Consider the following 20,151-nt stretch of genomic DNA (forward strand, 5'->3'; position numbering starts at 1 on the left):
ATCTGGTGGCATCTGTGCCAAGTTTTGGTTCAAAACAAAATCGCAATGAATAACATTGCAGTTAATACTTTGCAACTTGCCCTGTAAACAGGAATATTGAAACTTGATTCAAGGTTGCATGGGAGAGAGGTTGATGATTAAGTCATTGTGCTACCCAACATAATTTATCAAACTAAGCTTTTTCAATTGTTTTAACACAATTTTTCTGTTTATTCATCATACTGATTCTGTTGCCTTTTTAAGTGGCAGGACATCTTTGCAAATGAGCAGAGACCATTCTATCCAGCTTCCTCGGCCTGATCAACATGTTGAAAGAAGTCGCAGTAAGACTTATCCAAAAAGAGTAGCACAATCTCAACACACTAGTAAGTCCTATTGTACACGCTTCTTTTTAATGTCTAAATAGAAGTCTTTTCTTGGCTAGTGATGATTCATTCTGTTTCAGGAAGTCAAACTAAATTTTCTGAAGTTTCTTAGTGTCTTTCAAGCTGTGCTTTCTACTGTATTTTTGTTTTAGACTGGCAAGAACATAAGAAGTACATACTGGGTCAGATTTCAGGTCTATTTAGTCCAGTATCTTGTATCTCATGGTGGTAGAGAGGGAATGTTCAAGGGAAAAGTATGTATTCATGGCCTGTCCAGCTTGATTTGTCCCCTTCCCTTTCCCTTTACAACCTCCAGCATTGAGGCCCAGGAAGTCATACTTTGTACGCCTAACTATCATGTTTATTAAGCAGTGATAGGCATTCTCTATGAATTTGTCTAATCCCCTTTTGAATCTGGTTATCAGTCTCTACAACACCTTATTGCAGTGAGTCCCCAAATTACTTAGACATTCTGTGAGAGAGAATTTTCTTTTGCTTATTTTAAACCTGCTTCCTAATAATTTCATTGTATGTCCATAGTTCTAATATTGTGAAAGATATTAAATAGTAAATCCTTACTTACATTCTCAATGCCAGTCACAATTTTGTAGACCTCTATAGTGTCCTCCCTCAATCCTCTTTTCTCTAAGCTGAAAAGTCAGCAGATCAAGACTATATACAGGCATTATATGTACATCAGGAGAATTGTCACTCTCTCAGTAGAAGCTACAAGTGTACATTCAATTTCTCTTGGGTGAAACATGTGCCTGCCAGGAGAGAGAGCTGCCAGGTGTCAACCTGGAATATCTCCCTTGAGAGAAACTGTGTTGCAACAATGAACATTTGTTCATTCCCCTTGGTCTGGTCTAGAAGGGGAGAAGAGAAGTGCGGCAATGCTTCATGCTTCTTCCCCAGACAGGAGATTACCCAGTTTGAGGAATGGGCTGGGAGCTTTCCCAACTGCTTTACTCTTCTCCCAGACTGGTCTGTGGCAGGGGAGTGGAGCAGTGGGGAAAGATCTGGGTGTCCCAGGTCAGGGAAAGCACAGGGAGCCTTTTTTCTCCCTCCCCTGAAATGGGAGGAGTGGAACAGCAAGTGCTCCCCATCCATTCCTCAGACTGGGATCACCCCAATGTCAGGAAGGTGTTAGGAGCAGGGGAGACGGGGAGTTGCAGGCTGAACACCTGTACTGTTCCCCATCCTTGAAACATTTCTAGCAGTGGAGCTTTCTCAGCAATTTCTACTGCTAGAAATGAATGCATGTTTATGGCCTTAGTCCCTCTTTGTATGGAAGCCTCTCCAAACTTCTGATCATTCTTGTCCATCTTTGTACCTTTTCCGGTTCTGCTATATTCTTTTGGAGGCCAGGGCACCAGAACTGCATGCAGTATTCAAAGTATGGGTATACCATAGATTTATACCATAATGTTTTCTTTTTAATTCCCTTCTTAATTCCTAATATTCTACTTGCCTTTTTGCCTGCTACAGAGTACTGGGCTGACATTTTCAGAGAACTATCCACAGTTATTCTAAAATCTTTCTTGAGTACTGTATTAACAGTTAATGTAAAGACCATCATCATGTATATGCATCTTGAATTATCTTTCCAAAATTTCATAGATTTCATAGACATTAGGGCTGGAAGGGACCTTGAGAGATCATCAAATCCAGCCCCCTGCCCCAGGGGCAGGAAGTCAGCTAGGGTCAAAGGATCCCAGCAAGATAAGTGTCCAAACATTTTTTGAATGAGTCCAGAGTAGGTGCCTGCACCACTTCTGGAGAGAGTCTGTTCCAGGCCTTGGGGGCTCAGACAGTTAAGAAAGTTTTCCTTATGTCCAGCCGAAAACGGTCATTGAGGAGTTTGACTGTTAGTCCTTGTTATCCCTTGGGGCGCTCTGGTGAACAGATATTCCCCCAGATCCTGATGCACACCCCTTATGTACTTAGAGGCTGCTACCAGGTCACCCCTGAGCCTGCGCTTTTCTAAGCTGAAGAGTCCCATGGCTCTCAGCCTCTCATCATAAGGACTATCCTCTTGCCCTCTGATCATGTGCGTGGCTTTCCTTTGGACTCTCTCAAGCTTCTTGACATCCTTCTTGAATTGAGGAGCCCAAAATTGGATGTAGTACTCCAGCTGTGGCCTCACCAAAGCCAAGTATAGCGGGAGGATGACATCCTGAGATTTACTTGAGAAGCATCCATGGATGCAAGCCAGAGTTTGTTTGCTTTACCAGCTGCAACATCACATTGGTGGCTCATGTTCATTTTGTGGTCAATCATGACCCCCAAGTCTCTTTCAGCAGTGGTGCTAGTGAGCGTAGCACTGCTAAGTCTATAGGTGTGCTGCGGATTTTTTTCCCCTGAGGTGGAGTACCTTGCATTTTTTGGTATTGAACATCATCAGGTTTATATCTGCCCACTTACTAAGCTTATCCAAGTCAGCCTGGATCCCTAGCCTATCCTCAGGTGTGGATGCTACGCCCCAAAGTTCAGTGTCATCAGTGAACTTGGCCAATGCACTGCTGACACCAATGTCCACATTGCTGATAAAGATGTTAAAGAGAACCGGTCCAAGGACAGACCCTTGGGGAACACCACTGGTCACGGAGCACCACAGTGATTCTCTTCCATTAACTACTACTCTCTGGGTCCAACCTCAGAGCCAATTTCCCAGCCATCAGACTGTGGTGTAGCCGAGGCCACAGCTGGCCAATTTTTCCATGAGGAGATCATGGGACACCAGATCAAAGCCTTTTTTAAAGTCCAGATATACGATGTCAATCTCTTCTCCCTTGTCCAGGTGATATGTCACCTGGTCATAGAAGGAGATGAGATTGGTTATACTAGACCTACCCACAACAAACCCGTGCTGGCTGTCCCTCAAGATGTTGCCATCAGCCAGCTTATCAAGAAGGGTCTCTTTGATATGCATTGCTTTGCACTTAGCATTGATAATCTAAACATACTAACATTAATTGAAACTAAAATTAGAACTTTGTGAATAAAAGTGGCAAAGAATTTAATTTAATGATGCATATAGATGCTCCCACTGAGTGGTCTTGGGCCTACCAGGTGCTCCCAGTAAATGCAAATGCATTAGTGGTCATGTGTATAAGCGGATTGTGATTGATTGATTAATATTTAAATGCTTACAAACGTATAGGGTAGGGTTTTCTAAGGAACTTGGCTTTCATTAAAGTCAGTGGTATATTTGGGACTAGAGTTCAGCCAGTGTGGAGTATTTTGGAAAATTCCAATATATCGCTTTATAAAGCTAATTATTTCCCACATTGTTATTCATGGAACAGATATTCCTATAATAAATTAAAAAAGGAAAACAGCTGAAAGGAGAAAAACTCTGCTAGAAATTGAAAGTTTATTTTTTTATAATGGGCTTTCCTGACCATCGTCAGGTTTTATGGCTTGTAGGCTCCTAAAATGGGATGCAGAAGGTAGCTGCATGGACCCAGGAATGGTCCATGCTAGTTGCTGGTCTTAATTTTTTTTGAATTCTAAACAAAAAATGTGTATTCAGCTATAGCATTACTTCCTGTGTGCTATGCTCTCCACCTGATACATATATAGTCAGCCCTCAGGAGTGGTGGAACTGAATTACTGTTCTCAAAATATGTAATTTAGGATTTCTGCTTGTTTGAGCTAAACACCTGAAGAGAGGCATTGCTTTTCTTGTGGATTATTGCACATTTCTGTTTTCCTGAAGAGATGTGTATACTCGCAAGCCATTTTGAGGGTAGTTTTGTCTTAAAGCTAGTTGTGTATTTTGCAAACATCAGCAGAATTCTGACACGCTTTGGTAGACATATGTTCAACTTCACTATTCAGTGGTTCTGCTCAAAATCTCTCATCTTTCTTTTCTTAATTTTTGCAGAAAAAATATGACTATTTAAGGGGTGAGTTTGTCATCTGCCACACAGATCCCTGGTTTTGTTAAAAAAAAAAAATCTGTTCAGAATAGGCACTGGAGTATCTTCCTTTATTTATTGCTTCAGTAGCAGACAAACTGTTCTTACTTATAATTAATGTAATTTGTCTGAGTACTGGAAAACTGAGATCTTTCTGTTCTTGTTTGCCAATACAATGATATGCAAGATTCCCCAAGGAATGAAGATCCATCTTGCTTATGCATTTATAAAATTTTGTAGGTTCCAAATTTAAGTATAAATTTGTTGTCCCATGTACTTTATAAATGTATGTCTTTATAGCTTCTTTTTTATTCATTGATTTGAATTTTTTTTTTGTTTAATTTAATTTGTGTACTCAGTAGAAATCACCTAAACATTCCACATATGCATTCACTTCCTGGTGGTGGGCATGCCTTCTTTGAAAGGACAGTTTACAAAAGTGAATAAATGATGCACATGCCACACATCATCTGGCTAAAGGGGAGAGAGCCATGTCATTCACCAGAGGGCAAGAAGATTTGTAAAAGAAAGGCATAAATCAATGGTGTTTAACTTTTTTAAACTCAAGGCATCCCTCCATAGGCTCATGGCACCCCTTAGAAAATGCCAGCTCTTAGTTTCCAGTTGTTTTTTTAATACAGAAAAATAACAGATCGATTTTTCTGTTGCAAAAAACTCAGGAAAGCCGTAACAGGTCTGAATGCGTCTGACACTATGGATTCCTACTTGAAACCTCTGGGTTGATCTTGTGAATCATGTTTACAGACCTAACAATGCTAATATTAGGTGGCGCCCTTCTGCACCTTTGAAAGGATCTCAAGGCATGTCAGGGTATCATGGCACCCTAGTTAAGAATCATTGACATATATGTTCCCCTGACAGGCTGTCCTACACTTGTAACTTCCTTGCTGTTTTTTTTTTTTCATCTTGCTTTTCATTTTGTATATGAGGATGTATAGTGATACACAAAGTTAGCTCCCTTTCTCTGTTACAAAAAGATTTTCAGATGACAGGTTAATGTTTCTGCACTTCATGCTAGAGTAAAATTTGATACTTTGTGACAGGCTGTGCTTACTGGTACAAATCACCACTGTTTCCATTGATCTTTCTTGGGTGCAACAGTATGGAGCCCAATTAGCTCAGGAAGTCCATTCTGCCTCACTTAATTCATTTTATGCATCATTTGTTAAAAATATGAACCCACAGTAGACTTTAAATCCTACAAAATAATTCTGATTTAGGAGATGAACTTAACAGTGTGAAGTAGTCTTATAAGTTACTTTAAGCTTTCCCTTAGTAATATGTCTGAGGGAGTCATATGACATAGTTTATTAAAATACATCTTTTTTTTAGGAAAGTATGAATTCTGTCAGTGGTAGTCAACATAACTAGTTATTCATAATACTACAGTATTTTTTGGGTGTAGTATAGTTGGATTCTGTCTCTCCATAAATTATATGGTTTTTTTTAAGTGTTTTGTTCCAAGTGTCTTTTATGTTATGGGGCTGATAACTTTTATTTTATCTTTTTGTAAGAGATAATAGTTGTCTACAAAAAAATCCAAGTGATTTCCCTCACACAGTTCTTACCCAATGTAGCAAGTAATTTCCTTCTTTCCTCCTTCTAGCTCAATATCTCACCTTTTAATGCTATTAATATATATATAAGCAGTTACAAAAATACTTCCCTTTCTACACTCAGCTTAGTTCATTTAGGTCACTTCAGGGCTCAGTTCTGCTTGGATCTTTTGTCATCAGTGTGCAAAAGATCACTGCTGCTGTGCTTGGGAGAGTAACGAATGAATGAGTGAATGAAGAGCTTAAGTCTGAAGATCCATAGTTAGAAATGGTGCACTCTCCAGTCTATGTATAAATATAATCTAGATCAGGGTTGTCAAACATATAGTCCACAGACTGGCTTTGACCTGTGGAGCTGCTCCATCTAGGCCACTGGATTACCAGTGGGCCAGAAAATTTGGGGGCACAGCCTGCTGCAGAATCAAGGACCCTAGTAGATGTGGCCATTGACAGCAGGTGGTGAGGGTGGGCTATAAAGTGTAGCCCATCTGTTGCCCTTCAGCCACCTGGCCTGCTGCCACTTGCTCACCACCACAGGAAGTGCCTTCTTGGGATACAGCCACTTGCCCCACTGCTGCTGCAGCGGCTGCTACTGCAGTGCCTGCTGTTGTGGCTACCACTGTGCTGGCCACTGCCCCATGCCCTGGGCTGGATTTGGTCTGCAAGAAGCCTTGTGGTCTGGATTTGGCCTGGGGCACAAGGTAAGGCTGAGAGCAGGGGTGTCAGACTTAATATCCCTACTGTTTCTCTCGTTTCAGTTTTCCTGTGCCCGTGTTTCCGTTTTTGTCCCTTGGTGGTTGTTGTTACTAATGATTCAAAAACATTAAATATAGCACATCTTTTTCCCCCTCATTTTTTGCTTCTACTACTTTAATGAAGGGCTTAGCTATTTTTTGTAGCTCTGAGTTGCTCTTAGTGCTGCCTTGTCATACTGGCCTATTGTAATATGGTTGTAAATCAAATAACACAGTAACCAGAAGCTGAACTCTGAATTGTATTTGGAACAGATGCCGAGAAAATATAATGTGGGGAAAATTTATTCTTATCGGCTTACTATATGGGGCTTAAAATTGGGACTGGAGGTGAGGGCATAGGGAAACTTCAGCTGAAGTCATGAAATATTCATGAAAAATCATCTGGCTCCATTGATGGGATGGACAATTTGGCTTCAGTCTCACAGATTATCTTCCAAGGAACCTGATTTAAACTCGTATATGGTGAAGTGGCCCTTCCTTCAAACATTACATATGTCAGTCTTCCTGGAATTAGAGAAAAGTCATCCAAGGAAGCTTAATGTGCATGCGATGAATATGTTTTTATTTTATTACAGTGAACAATGGAAGGCTTTTTAGCTTTGCATTTTAACTGTTTCATTGAATAACATGGAAAACCTATTAGTCAAGGCACATTAGGAGGTTTGGGTACCCTAAACGCATGTTAGATGCTTTTAATCTATGGACTGGATATGAGCTAAATTTAGAAACCTTGATTTTCTGATCTTGCGTTACGCTGGTTTCATGCCTTTTTATTGTTTTTGTCTTCGCTAGAGTAGCTCTGCCTTATGCAACTGTCATTGAGGTCAAAATCGAAGCCTTGGTGTTGATTTTTTTAAAAATAACATTTCCTATAAAGTATGTCATGGGGTTTTGCAGAAATAAATGGGCCACGTTTAATGACTACAGTTAATATTTCCATCCAACTGGTGGTCTTTTTATTTACCAGGTAGATTTTCTAGTAGAATTCTTGTATGGAATTTGGAGCCATACTGGTGTTGATGCAGATGTCAATTACTGACCCCAATTTTAAAAAAAAGAGAGAAGCCTACTTGTTTTCTGCTTAATCTCAGGATTGCACAACTGTTTTCTCCATAGAAAGCACTCCTACAAAATCAATTGACATTTATCCTAAGGCTCTCTGGATGGTTAGCACCAAGCAAGCCTGGTTAGTTTTCTAATTTGGTGTTCATTTTGGAGAATTTTCTTAGAAGGCATAAGGCTGGGGTATGAATTACTGATTGCTGTGCACTGGTATTGGCTTTCTTTTTCAGTTTATCTAGGAAAGGGTTACAACTAAATTTCATTTCAATTATGACTCATAAACTTAACCACTGCAGCAGTGTTCAGGATCTCTCATTGTTCTGTAGCATTCTATTGTGATAGGAATGGCATTTGGTGCAGCTTGCAACCACTGGATACTAGATTGCCTGATGAAAAGTTTAGTTGGCCTTTTGGTTGAATGATCCATTATGAAAGTTCCTGAAGGGTGTTCTCTCTTGGAAAATATTTTTATGATGTCACCTACCACCACCCGAAGAGTGGGGTTTTACTCAATAATTGAAAATGCTCAGCTTCCTGTAAATGATTTTAGAACCTGATTCATGACTGCCTTGTACCTTGTATAGATGACTTCAGTGGTGCAAAATGGGTTTAAAATGTTGCTGTTCTGATTTAGGAACAATTTGGAAAATTAGCCTGCTAATGTTTACATGGAAGTAGCACGTTTTGCCTGGCCAGGAACGGGGCAGAGGCTAACATAGTTTCTGACCTGAGAAGCCTACGTAAGATCATGGATGTCTACCATTAAACTGCAGGATACATCTTATTCAAACATTAATGTATTTTCTTTCAGAATGATCAATTGCATGCATTAAAAGTCTGTTCTGTTTATGAGACTAGATTACAATAATAACATTTCAGAAAATAAATTTTGAGTTCCTTTTACTTGTGTTTGAACCTTCACAGATTTGCATTATATTTTTTAAGGTTTTCTTTGAAATGTTGAGAACTAGAAACTTTTCTCCCACAAATGAATTCTGAGATGCTCATATAATTGCATATCTGTAGAAGCTTAGACTTCAAGGAAGGCAACAAAGGTCATGGCACTTGAAATAAAAGCACAAAAGTTAGCTACCATATGTATGGATCCCAGGGCCACTTCATTTGAATTCCCTGATAACAGCAGATACTCCAGTCATATGGAGGGTGATTCTCTGAAATAATGATTGATGTAAGAAACATTTTAATATTTATATATCAGTAACCACTAAGCCTAGACCCATAAAACAGAATACTCCTCAATTTGGATGAATACCTAGCTGTAAAAAGCCCACTTTTCCCTTCATTTATGCAAACGAGGAAATGGAGTTACACTGGTCTAAGTATTCCGTTTATAATTCAGAGTAGCACGTTACAGAAAAAATCCTTAATTCTGAGAAATGTGCTCTGGTTGAGTAAATATCAGTGCCAAAGCTCATTTAAAAGGATATATATTCTAGATTCTGACTCTAAAAAATGTACCCTAGTTTTCAGTTTTGGTTATGTAGTTGCTTTATTATTGGCGCTCATAAAAGCTGTAACATTTTACTTGTCATAAATTTACACTCTGAAAACTGTAAAATACTTGCACATTTTAATAGAATACAAATTTGGCCAATTTTGTATTTTATGTATATGGTGTGTAGAAATAAAGGCAGGAGATGACTGACTTGGAACAATAATTAATGTTAATGTTTTTATTTAACAGATAGTTCCTATTTAAAATAATATTATTCCCAAGAATATCTAGACTGTTTTAATTCTTTTTAATATTTTAAAAATATACACATACAAAAATCCATCCATTGCAATATTTATTAATATAATTCCTGCCCCGGGCAAGAGGGTTAGACTTGATGATCTTTTGAGGTCTCTTTCAGCCCTTAATTTCTATGATTTCTATGATTATGCAGATAGTGCATGAACTTCCATGAAAGATATTTGTCGTTTGATCTCATGAACACGTCTCCTCTTTAACAGATTTAAATACAAACACTACATTCTGATATCAAGGGAAGTAGTTTAATTGATAAAACAGACTTAATGATTCTGTAAGGCTCCAGAAATTATTTAAATGTAAAGATTGTAAAATCTAATAGTGTATTTATATTCCATTGAAAAAATGACTTCATGGAAATTTCTGTAAGCAAATCAAAGCACATATGTAAGTAAACTCTGTTAGAAAAGTTCAGGGAATGCTGCCAGTAACTTTTTTGGGACAACAGGTAAGCAACCAGGAATAAATGAGGCCTATGCGCAAAAATGCTACGGTGCCTGTAGTCCTGATATTGAAACACTAATAGTACAGTTAAATAATAGCAGTTGGGTTTTGCTTGAATACTTTTTCTATTCTTTCATATCAGACGTACTGTATTGTAGATGTTTGTACTGTTATTCTGGTTCTGCAGGAAACTCTAAGGAAAGGTAGAAAGCATTAAGGATGTATGTAATGCAGCAGTTATTCAAATTTAGTTATCATAGGTCATGAGCAAGATCTGGCCCATGAAAGCATTGTAGGATAAATGAGCCATTTGTCCAAAACAAAACTAATGAACTGTTCAGTGTGGTTACCATAATAGAAAGTGTTTAATATTCATTATATTAAGTCTTTTCTCAATGTTGTATAAGTTAATATAATATACTGCTTTGCTCATGCATACTGGTCCTGTCCAACTCTTCAGAATGGTGTGCATAGTTTCTCCCAGTATTCAGTACAGTTAATACAGGGGTGTCAAAGGTACAGCCTGTGGAGTTCCACCATCTGGCCCCTGGTACTGCCCTTGAGTCTGCTCAGATGCATACAGGGCAAGGCCTGCACAAGGCCAGGCTGAAGGCCAGATTTAGCCCATGGCCCCTCTCCCATGCCTTTCCTTCCATGTCCTCATCCCCCAGCATATCTGATCTAGCAGCTGCTTCAGCTGGTTCTAGCTTTTCTGCACCACATGTAGTGCCTGCTCTAGGACACGCAGCTCCCACCTTGCCTGCTCCAGCTGGTCTGAGACCTCTGTTACATATGGAGCTGGCAGGTGCTACAAGCAATGCGGGTCCCGGACTGGCTGGAGCGGGCACCATATGTGGCACAGTCTCAGTCCTGCCAGGGAAGGTCTCATGTGCAGCAAGGCTGCTGCTCTTGCCAGACTGTATTGCATGTGGTGCCCATTGCAGCCACTCCAGGATCCATGCTACATGCATGATTTCCAGACTTAGTGGAGCAGCCTTCAGATCAGGCATGGAGGGGGAGAGGGAGGGGAAGGGAGGAGTGAGTTTGATGCCCTTGCACTAATAAGTTGTCACTTACTTGATTTTCTCTTAGCTATTTACTTAATAATAGGGGAAGGGGAAACTCTTTCTCGAACTCAAATTTAAGATGGGGGCCATTTTTAGAAATATTTGCTTTTAAAAATTGTCTCATTCAAAGGCATATGGTAATATTCCTCTATGTACTTCAAGAAGTGCTAGTAGAAAGATAATATTGTGAAAGAATGTAATACATGTTTAGCTTACTTTTCTTATGCTTAGATTAGAAATAAGTGTATGGAGTTGACATTGCCTAGCTGATCCCAGTGAATGACTAGCAAGTGTTCGCTGTACCAGAATTTGGGAATGAGTATATGGGAATTCTGTATTGTTGTATTTCACAATACTATAACAATGCCATATGCATTCAGTAAGCCTGTATAAGGTCTTGTGACAGCCAAAATATATCAAAATGTATAAAAGAACATCTTAAAGAATTTTAAAAATATATTTTTCAGGATCCAACAGCATAAACCAGATTACAGCAAATATGGAAAATGGGGAAAATGAAGGAACTACCAAAATTATTGCACCTTCCCCAGTAAAAAGGTAAGTGTAGTTAGACCAAAAGCTTTCCTTTGGCTTAAAAAAGCACTCCCAGTTTTAGATAGAAGAACAAAGTATATTAAATATTCACAGGTTAAAAAAGATCTTGATGATTATCTAGTTTCACCTAATAACACAAGACATAAAATTTCACCCAATAATTCATTACTGTTTTGTTAAACTGGAGCAACCTGTTTAGAAAAACATTAGGTCTTGATTTCAAAACCAGAGACCAGATTAAAATAAAAGACCAGATTGTGACATGGAAATTCTTGTTTGTATCAGGGTTGGTGTGCAATTCTGCTGCTTCCATAGCAACTTTGGGAGGCAGGCACAACTCTGTCAAGATTACAAAGGAAGAGTGGTCACAAAAAATCCTCTGACAGGATGAAATGTGTATCCTACCTTCTGCTTCTATTTAGAGACATCATTTTGGTTGGTGTGTGACAGAAGCAGTAGTGTAGCTGGAGGAGGGTGGGGAGTAACCAGGCCAGTAGCTAGGAGTGCTGCCTTTGAGGATGGGTGGCACAAAAACAATTGCCACAGAAGCGGCAGCTAATCATTCCATTGCAATCAGCAGTGGCAGTCAGTGCTGTCTGTTGTGTCTGGGCTGCCTGGGGTACAGGGCTGCTCAGCTATGCTTCTGGGCAGGAGAAAAGGCAGGCATAGCCTTTCCCTCTCCTGCCCATTTTAGGAAATCTAGTAGTATTACTCTCAGTTGTTGCAGTCCCCTCCAACTTCATGCCACTGTGCATCCTGAAAACCTAGGAGTAACATCAAGCAAAGTGTATTAATTTGTTGGGCCAGGTGCTCAAATGGTGTCAGTTGCCAAAGCTCCACTGAATTTAATGTGAGCCATTCTGTTTGACTTTCAGAACTGAAACAGGCATCTCCAGCCAACAGGCATGTTTAAGAGAAAAAGAACCAACTTCAAATATCATAAAATTGAAATAGACTAAAACATTTAATTGACAGATTCCTGTTGATACATGTTTTTTAAGCAAGGCTAATCATAGCAAATTAAAAAAATGAGATTAAAGCAACTTCAAGGATGCTATCTGCTTTTCCGTGCATGCTGCATATTTTGAAGTTTGATATGTTTCTTTATTCATGGCACTTATCTGTAGAGACTTGTTCCATTTGTAGAAAAGATATTAAGAAATGTCTCCACCCATAGAATTAAATACAATATTCATAAAGTTACTTGATGGTCTTCCTCTCTGTGCCTACATTTGAAAAATACTTTCTACCTGCACTAAACTTAGTGCACCAGACAGGCAACACACCTTGTCTCTGAGGCATTTTTAGTTCGACAGTCTATTCCAGGGGTCAGCAACATATGATCTTCAGGTTGCTTCTGGCCTGTGGAGCTATTGGATCTGACCCATAGAGCTGGAGGGCTTTGCCCATGTCCATGCCTATGTCTGCATTGGAGCTGGACAGTGAGGGCCCTCTGCCGGTGCCAGGCAGCTTCTAGCTGTGCCCATTCCACTGCCTTCTCCCCACCCCTCTTTCCTCTAGCTGCAGTGTAGATGCACCTGGTGGGGAGCTGCATCAGGACTGTGCAGCTTCCATCTGTGCTTGCATTGCAGCTGGAAGGCAGGGACTGGGGGGTTGGGGGTCTGGGGAGAAGTGATGGCAATTCAGGGTCAGCTCGCAATTGCCAGGCCCCAGTGTGGGTCTAGCAAAAGCCCCCTGCTGCAGATGTGCTGCTGAAGCCACCCAGCCTACATTGGACCAAAGCCAGGTTGTTCTGGCCCACAGGTTGTAAAGGTTGCCAGCTACTGCTGTCTTCCCTCCCTATTAATTCCAGTAGTGCTCTCTGAGAATGCTTATAAAGAATCTTGTAACAACTCTTCTGAGCCTAGTCTTCTTCATAGCTTATCATCTTCTTGACTGTTCAAATAGGTAGTTGGTCACCTCTGCATAAATGGTATAAATTCAAGGTAAGCCAGAGAAAACAGTAATCTCCTGTGAAATTTAAGTCCTTGGCTTTTCAAAGATACTAAGTGAACTCAATCCCTTTTGCAACTGCATTCCTGAAGATAATGCCAGTATCTGAAGAGCTGCCATGCTCTACCACTCCAGAGGTAATATGTGTGTCTGCTCTGAATGAGTAATGGCTTGGGAATCTAATACAGTTAATTCACCTCCCCAGGATTATTTCTTTCTCTCTCTCTAAGCCATATTGGACATGCATTTAAAATTTCTTCAGACGTAATGCCATTCTGAGAATCACTTCATTGTGTAATTGTTATACTATGCCAAAAAGGGGAGCTCACAGTTCAGGACAGAGCCTGTTTGCCACATTTATTTGCTCAACCTGTAACAAACATGTTTCAGGGTGAGAATAGATTTATTGCATATGTTTGAGCTTGATTGCCTAATCGGTGAAGTATCAAGAAAAAATTGATTCACATGTTCAAGTAACCTAATTTATATGTTTTTTCTGCTACCTTACTGATAGCTTTGTAGTTTTTATGCTATATAAGAATTAAATGATTAACTTGATAACCTGAAGTAACAGGAAGCTGAGGTTAAAATTGGATTAACAAGTTAAATAGGCAAATTCCCTTCATAAAACTGAATATGTCATGGAGGTGACATACCTCACTCTGTGAGTGAAGAATGCTGGCTTTTGTTCTTCCTCCCCAAGTAAGCCTCTCTGACAGCCTTTGTTGATATTTAACTTGTCCTTTGAAACTGCTTATATTTGTAGTGCAATGCTATACCAGTAATACTTGTTCAGGAGCTTAGTGTCAACTAATGTGAATATTCAGTCCAAATCAGTGTTTGTAGTTGCAGAAAAGGGCTCGGAGAGCAGCAGGGAAAATATGAGCAGCCACTGAATACAGAGCAGTGTCCATTCGATACCACAGACTAGCACTTGAAATGACATTAATTAACCGTCTTGGGATGCTTACCCTTTATTTCCTTGACTGAAGTTCAAGATGTTAAAAACTGGGAGCAGAAGAAGATGAATTTGAAAGAGAGAAGGAATGCTCCTGAAAAGATTCAGACATTTTAGGACATGGTGCTGGCTTCTACTCTATATATAGGTGGGGAAAGAGTTTGCTTACATATACCACTACCTCTTTGTGAGTCCAGTTTTCTAGTTTCTGGCTGTTTTGGAACATTGCTTCCAGAGGTGTCAGGATTGATATTGCATAGATGGTTTTTCAAGCACTCTTTTTACCTTCCAAACATGGTATATCTTGCAGAGATTCTTTAGCATGAATCTCCTAGCATTAGGAGAGGAAATGACTTTAAGCCAGGGGATGCACGTTCTGTGCTTGTATGTCCCTCATATGACTGATAATGGGACTATAGGAAAAAATAATATTAAAAAATATATTTTTTAAAATTTTAATTTATCTTTGCTTGCTTTTAGCTTTAAAAAGGTGAAAAATGAAAATAGTCCAGAAACCCAAAGAAGGAAATCTAGTGCACCATGGGAGGAAAATGGCCTCCAAAGGTAAGGTTTTTGAATCTTGTGCAATGGCACAAGATTTTGCTTGGGTGAATATTTGAAGGTAGTTAATATAATACTTTCATGAGTAGCAGGGTCATAACAAACCGATGAGTCAGATAAGGCCTATTACCTGACATTTCCACAAATGTCCCTGGTTCCATTTGAATATTTTCAAAGCCGTGAATTGTTTTGATCAGTCCTTTGATATATAGCAAGGGGATTTAAAATAACACCATTATCATTTATAAGCTTAGATTACAAAGCATATGCATTTATTTTTCAGTCATATATATTTTCTTCCTGTTTAGCAAATTGCACTTTGGCAGAAGAAACAAGAATCATGTTGAAGCCAGCCTTAACATCATTAGTAGACTGTTCATATGTAATTTGAGATAAAAATATGATTTTGTCATCTCTAATAGAGAAAATGTTATTAGGCTGTGTAATGGGGGCCAGTGGCTCCTGTTACTTTGAGAGAAACTGAAGCAGAAAGCAGGATTAGCGGCAGCTAAACAGGGGTTAGCTGCAGGAGGAGCTCCTTCCAGTTCAGGCTGGTGGTAAGTGGGAGCTGGTGGTAAGTGGGAGTATAAGTCATGCCAGGTACTCCCAAGGCTGAGCGAGCCAGAGAGTGGGGAGCGGGCTTGGCAGTGGTATGATGACCCAGAGGGGGAACTTTGTTTCAGTTTAAAGTGATTGCTTGCAATTTTCTTCTTCTTTGATAACCTGGAGGACTAGAAAGTAGCTGGAGGGGGGAGGGCAGGAGGCCATGCAGAGATGCCTAGGAGGTACTCTATGTTTTTGGCCCTATCAAGGGCAGGCTCCAGCTAAGAGGGACAGGGTGTGAGCCCCAGCAGGAAGAATGGGACAGGCTGTAGCTGAGAGGGCCAGAGTTTCAGCCCCAAAAGAGTGAGGCAGGCCAAAGGCTGAAACAGTGAAGGCCAAAGGCCAGGAGCCCAAGCAGAATGAGGTGGGCCAAAGGCCAGACCAGGCTGAGACTCAGAAGCTGGGCCAGAAGAAGTGGGCCTAAGCTGGAGTCGACAGTGAGAGTAACCAGTGGACTAAAGCCAAGAGGGCTGAAGCCTGTACAAACTGGTGTGTGGATCTAGAATAACATCTGCAAGGTATGGCCATGGCTATAGGGGTGAATGGAGGCCATGAATAGCTCATAAGGAGACTGGTGTTCTGGGATACTAGTGAGGCTAGGAGGGCCACAGCTCAGCATCCTAGGGGCAAGGTTGAGTCAGACTGGGTTCACTTAAGGATCTGGGGGCAGCCTCCCTTTTATACGAAGAATAATTACATCAAGGCATGCCCGGTGCAGAAGAAGGGAGTGCATCCCAAGTATCTGGAGTGTAGGATAGGGCTTAAGGGGCCATCAAGGGGCATCACAGCTGCCCTTGGAGGCTGGGACCTGCTACAGGCTGTCATACTACTGCATCACCATTAATATTGTCCTTGGGATAGATGCAAGCTTGTGATTTTAGCAGCCAAGAAATGAAAACACTGAATATAACTCTTTCCACCCCAAATTATGGTAAAAACTTTAATAAATATACAGCCTATATACTGCATATAGATTTGCACAGTTTCTAATAGAACCCCTCCCCATGCCCCCCCTGGCTTGGTGATTGGCTGCAGGGGGACCCCGGGTGCCCCCCCAGACCCAGGAGGCACCAGTTGCCAAGCTGGGGGGGGTGGAGGGAGTCTCCCGCATGCTCCATGGCGGATCTGGAAGTGGACCAGAACTGCTTCTGGTCCACTTCAGGGTCTGCCACCAAGTGTGCTTGGGGACCACCCACCCCCCATGCTCCCATGGGACGCTCTATCCACCCCACCAGCGTTCACGAGCCATCTCAGCGTTCACGAGCCACGTGGTATCTTGAGGTATGTAGAAAAAACACATAAAGCTGTGTCTATGTCCAAATCATCAAATCTCTCCAAATTGATTCAGAGGGTTCCGATTTGATTCTGAGAGATTAAAGGGTCTCCTGATTCAATTTGGATTTGGAGATGTGGCCACTGAATCAGGCTGAATCTCCCCTGAATCGAATCAGTAGCTGAAGCTTCACACTGCCCTAATTGTACTGGCCAGGGTTAAATGCTATGATTTGTGGGTGCTTATCTATGGTTTTTAGCAATATATGAATCTGTGTTGCTCTGAATCATTTTGCAGTGTATTGTGGGAGAACTCTTCTGATTTTCCTGTGTATTCTTAGCTCATCAACTCAGTAAAATAAAGCACTTCTATTTCATAGATTTCATAGACATTAGGGCTGGAAGGAACCTCGAAAGATCATCGAGTCCAGCCCCCTGCCCAAAGGGCAGGAAGTCAGCTGGGGTCATAGGATCCCAGCAAGATAAGCATTCAGTTTGCTCTTGAAGGTGTTCAATGTAGGCGCTTGAACCACCTCCAGTGGCAGGCTGTTCCAGACCTTGGGGGCTCGGACAGTAAAGAAATTCTTCCTTATGTCCAGCCTGAAACGGTCTTGTAGTAGTTTGTGACCATTCGACCTAGTTGTCATCCCTTGGGGCGCTCTGGTGAACAAACGTTCCCCCAGATACTGGTGGTCACCCCTGATAAACCTATAGGTGGCCATCAGATCACCCCTGAGCCTGTGCTTTTCCAGGCTAAAGAGCCCCAGGGCTCTCAGCCTGTCATCGTAGGGTCTGCTTCCCTGACCTCTGATCATGCGTGTGGCTCTTCTCTGGACTCTCTCAAGCTTCTCCACATCCTTTTTGAATTGTGGAGCCCAAAACTGGATGCAGTACTCCAGCTGCGGCTTCACTAAGGCCGAGTACAAGGGGAGAATGACGTCCCAGGATTTGCTTGAGAAGCATCTATGGATGCAAGCCAGCGTTTTGGTCGCTTTACTAGCCGCAGCATCGCACTGCAGGCTCATGTTCATCTTGTGGTCAATGATGACCCCCAAGTCTCTTTCTTGCATAGTGCTAGCCAACATAGCACTGCCGAGCCTATTAGGATGCTGCGGGTTTTTCTTCCCAAGGTGGAGAACCTTGCATTTATCGGTGTTGAACACCATCAGATTCTCGTCCGCCAACTTGCTGAGCCTGTCCAGGTCAGCCTGGATCACCCGCCTGTCTTCTGGTGTGGATGCTTTGCCCCAAAGTTTGGTGTCATCGGCGAACTTGGCCAGTCCGCTTCTGACTCCAGTGTCCACATCATTAATGAAGATGTTGAACAGTATGGGTCCAAGGACAGAGCCTTGGGGGACCCCACTGGTCACAGGACACCATGATGAGTGACTTCCATCAATTACTACCCTCTGGGTCTGACCATGGAGCTAATTTTCCAGCCAGTGGATCGTGGAGGACCCAAGGCGACAATTGGCCAGTTTCTCCAAGAGGTGATCATGGGAAACCAGATCGAAGGCTTTTTTGAAGTCAGGATATATGACATCAATCTCTTCTCCCTTGTCCAGGTGATAGGTCACCTGATCGTAGAAGGAAATGAGATTGTTCAAGCAAGACCTACTCGCAACAAACCCGTGCTGGCTATCCCTTAAGATGTTGGCGTCGGCCAACATCTAGTTCAGCATTTGCTTCATATTGCTACCTGTGGTCTGTAAACAGTTTTAGCTAAACCTGGATCTTTTCTGTCTGTTGGCATTAATACGTACTTATTTTCGGAACAGTGGGCAAATACAAAGCAGATATTTTGGTGGGCATTTCAGCAGTGCCTGGCAAAGGTAATGGCGAGCCTAGTAGAAGAGATTATGCAGCTAGGTCAGTATGGAGACCAATGATGCAAGTTTAAAGAACGTTAGAATCTCTCTTCCATGCTGACTGGTGATTCTGGAGCAGGACCACAAGCAAGGAGTAGGGTAAACTTACTTGGTCCTACAAATCCCATGTAGGCCTGGAATGACCAGCAGTAGGTTCAGAATTCCTACCTGATAAGCGCCACCTTCAGGAAATGTATGAGGGGTTTGTCTTTACTGTGGAAGTATTGGGGAGATTCCCACACCAGATCCACTCCTCTCTAGGGACAAGTCAGTGGAGCTGACCCAAATTGAAGTTACAGTAAATGAGGTCATAGAGAAAATTGATCAACTAAACAGTAGAAAATCATCAGGACCTGGTGGCATTCACTCTAGGGTCTTGAAGGAGCTTAGATCAGAAATTGCTAAACTCTTAAACGATACGTAACCTATTACTAAAAACAACCTCTGTACCAGATGGCTGGAGGGCTGCCAATATGATTCTGATATTTAAAAAAGGCTCTAGAGGGGACCCAGGGAAATACAGGCCAGTGAGTCTAACTTCTGTTCCGGAAAAATTGGTAGAAATGATCATTAAAAAAATAATTTGGTCAGAACATAGATGAACATGATTTACTGGAGAGGAATCAACACAGCTTTGTCAAAGGGAAATCATGCCTCACCAACCTATTAGAGATCTTTGAGGGTATCAATAAGCAGGTGGATCCAAGGTGGTCTAGTTGAAATTGTATATGTGAACTTCCAAAAAGCCTTTGACAAGGTCTCCTATCAGAGGCTCTTAAGTAAATTATGTAGTCACGGGATTACAGGGTATGTGTATTTATGGATTAGAAATTAGTTTAAACATAGAAAGCAAAGAGTGAGTATAAGCGGTCAGTTTTCAGGGTGCAGACAAGTAAACTGTGTGGCACCCAGGGGTCTGTGTTGGGACCAGTGGTGTTTAACATATTCAGAAATGATCTCAGAAGGGGGTGAGTAGTGAGGTGGCCAAATTTGCAGATGTCACAAAGTATCCAAAATAATAAAGACCAAGGCAGGCTGTGAGGGATTACAGAAGGATCTGGCATGATGGAGCAACTAAATGGCAGATGATAGTCAGTGCAGATAAGTGTAAAGTGATGCATCTGGGAAAAAAAACCATCAAAAAGGTAAACAAAACTTTAGGGATTACAGGTTTCCCTCGCTTTATGCTGTACATGCGTTCCTGGAAAACGGCGCATAACTTGAATTTGTATAAAGGGAACCCACTTGACAATGTAACAAATAGGGATACATTCCAAGCCCTTGACTGTACTGACCCCCAAACCCATTTCTACCACTTTTACAAGACAATTTTAGTACTCTCCAACAGCAGACAGTACACACAAGCACAGGGCACTATCATAATGGGGATGGCAACTACAGAAACACGTGTCAC

General features: G+C 41.3%; 1 protein-coding gene across 4 annotated transcripts in view; it reads left to right on the forward strand.

Annotated features, from left to right (window-relative positions):
• Positions 1-20,151, forward strand: part of EPB41L4A (erythrocyte membrane protein band 4.1 like 4A) — a 237,893-nt gene that overhangs the window by 174,034 nt on the left and 43,708 nt on the right. For all 4 annotated transcript variants that reach the window (XM_059724947.1, XM_059724946.1, XM_059724948.1 and 1 more), the window contains 3 exons: positions 244-365; positions 11,435-11,525; positions 14,914-14,997. In XM_059724947.1, coding sequence (XP_059580930.1) covers positions 244-365; positions 11,435-11,525; positions 14,914-14,997 — 297 coding nt within the window. The remainder of the gene's footprint in view (positions 1-243; positions 366-11,434; positions 11,526-14,913; positions 14,998-20,151) is intronic.

This window comes from Alligator mississippiensis, chromosome 3 (genome assembly GCF_030867095.1).
Source record: "Alligator mississippiensis isolate rAllMis1 chromosome 3, rAllMis1, whole genome shotgun sequence".
Lineage (NCBI taxonomy): Eukaryota > Metazoa > Chordata > Crocodylia > Alligatoridae > Alligator > Alligator mississippiensis.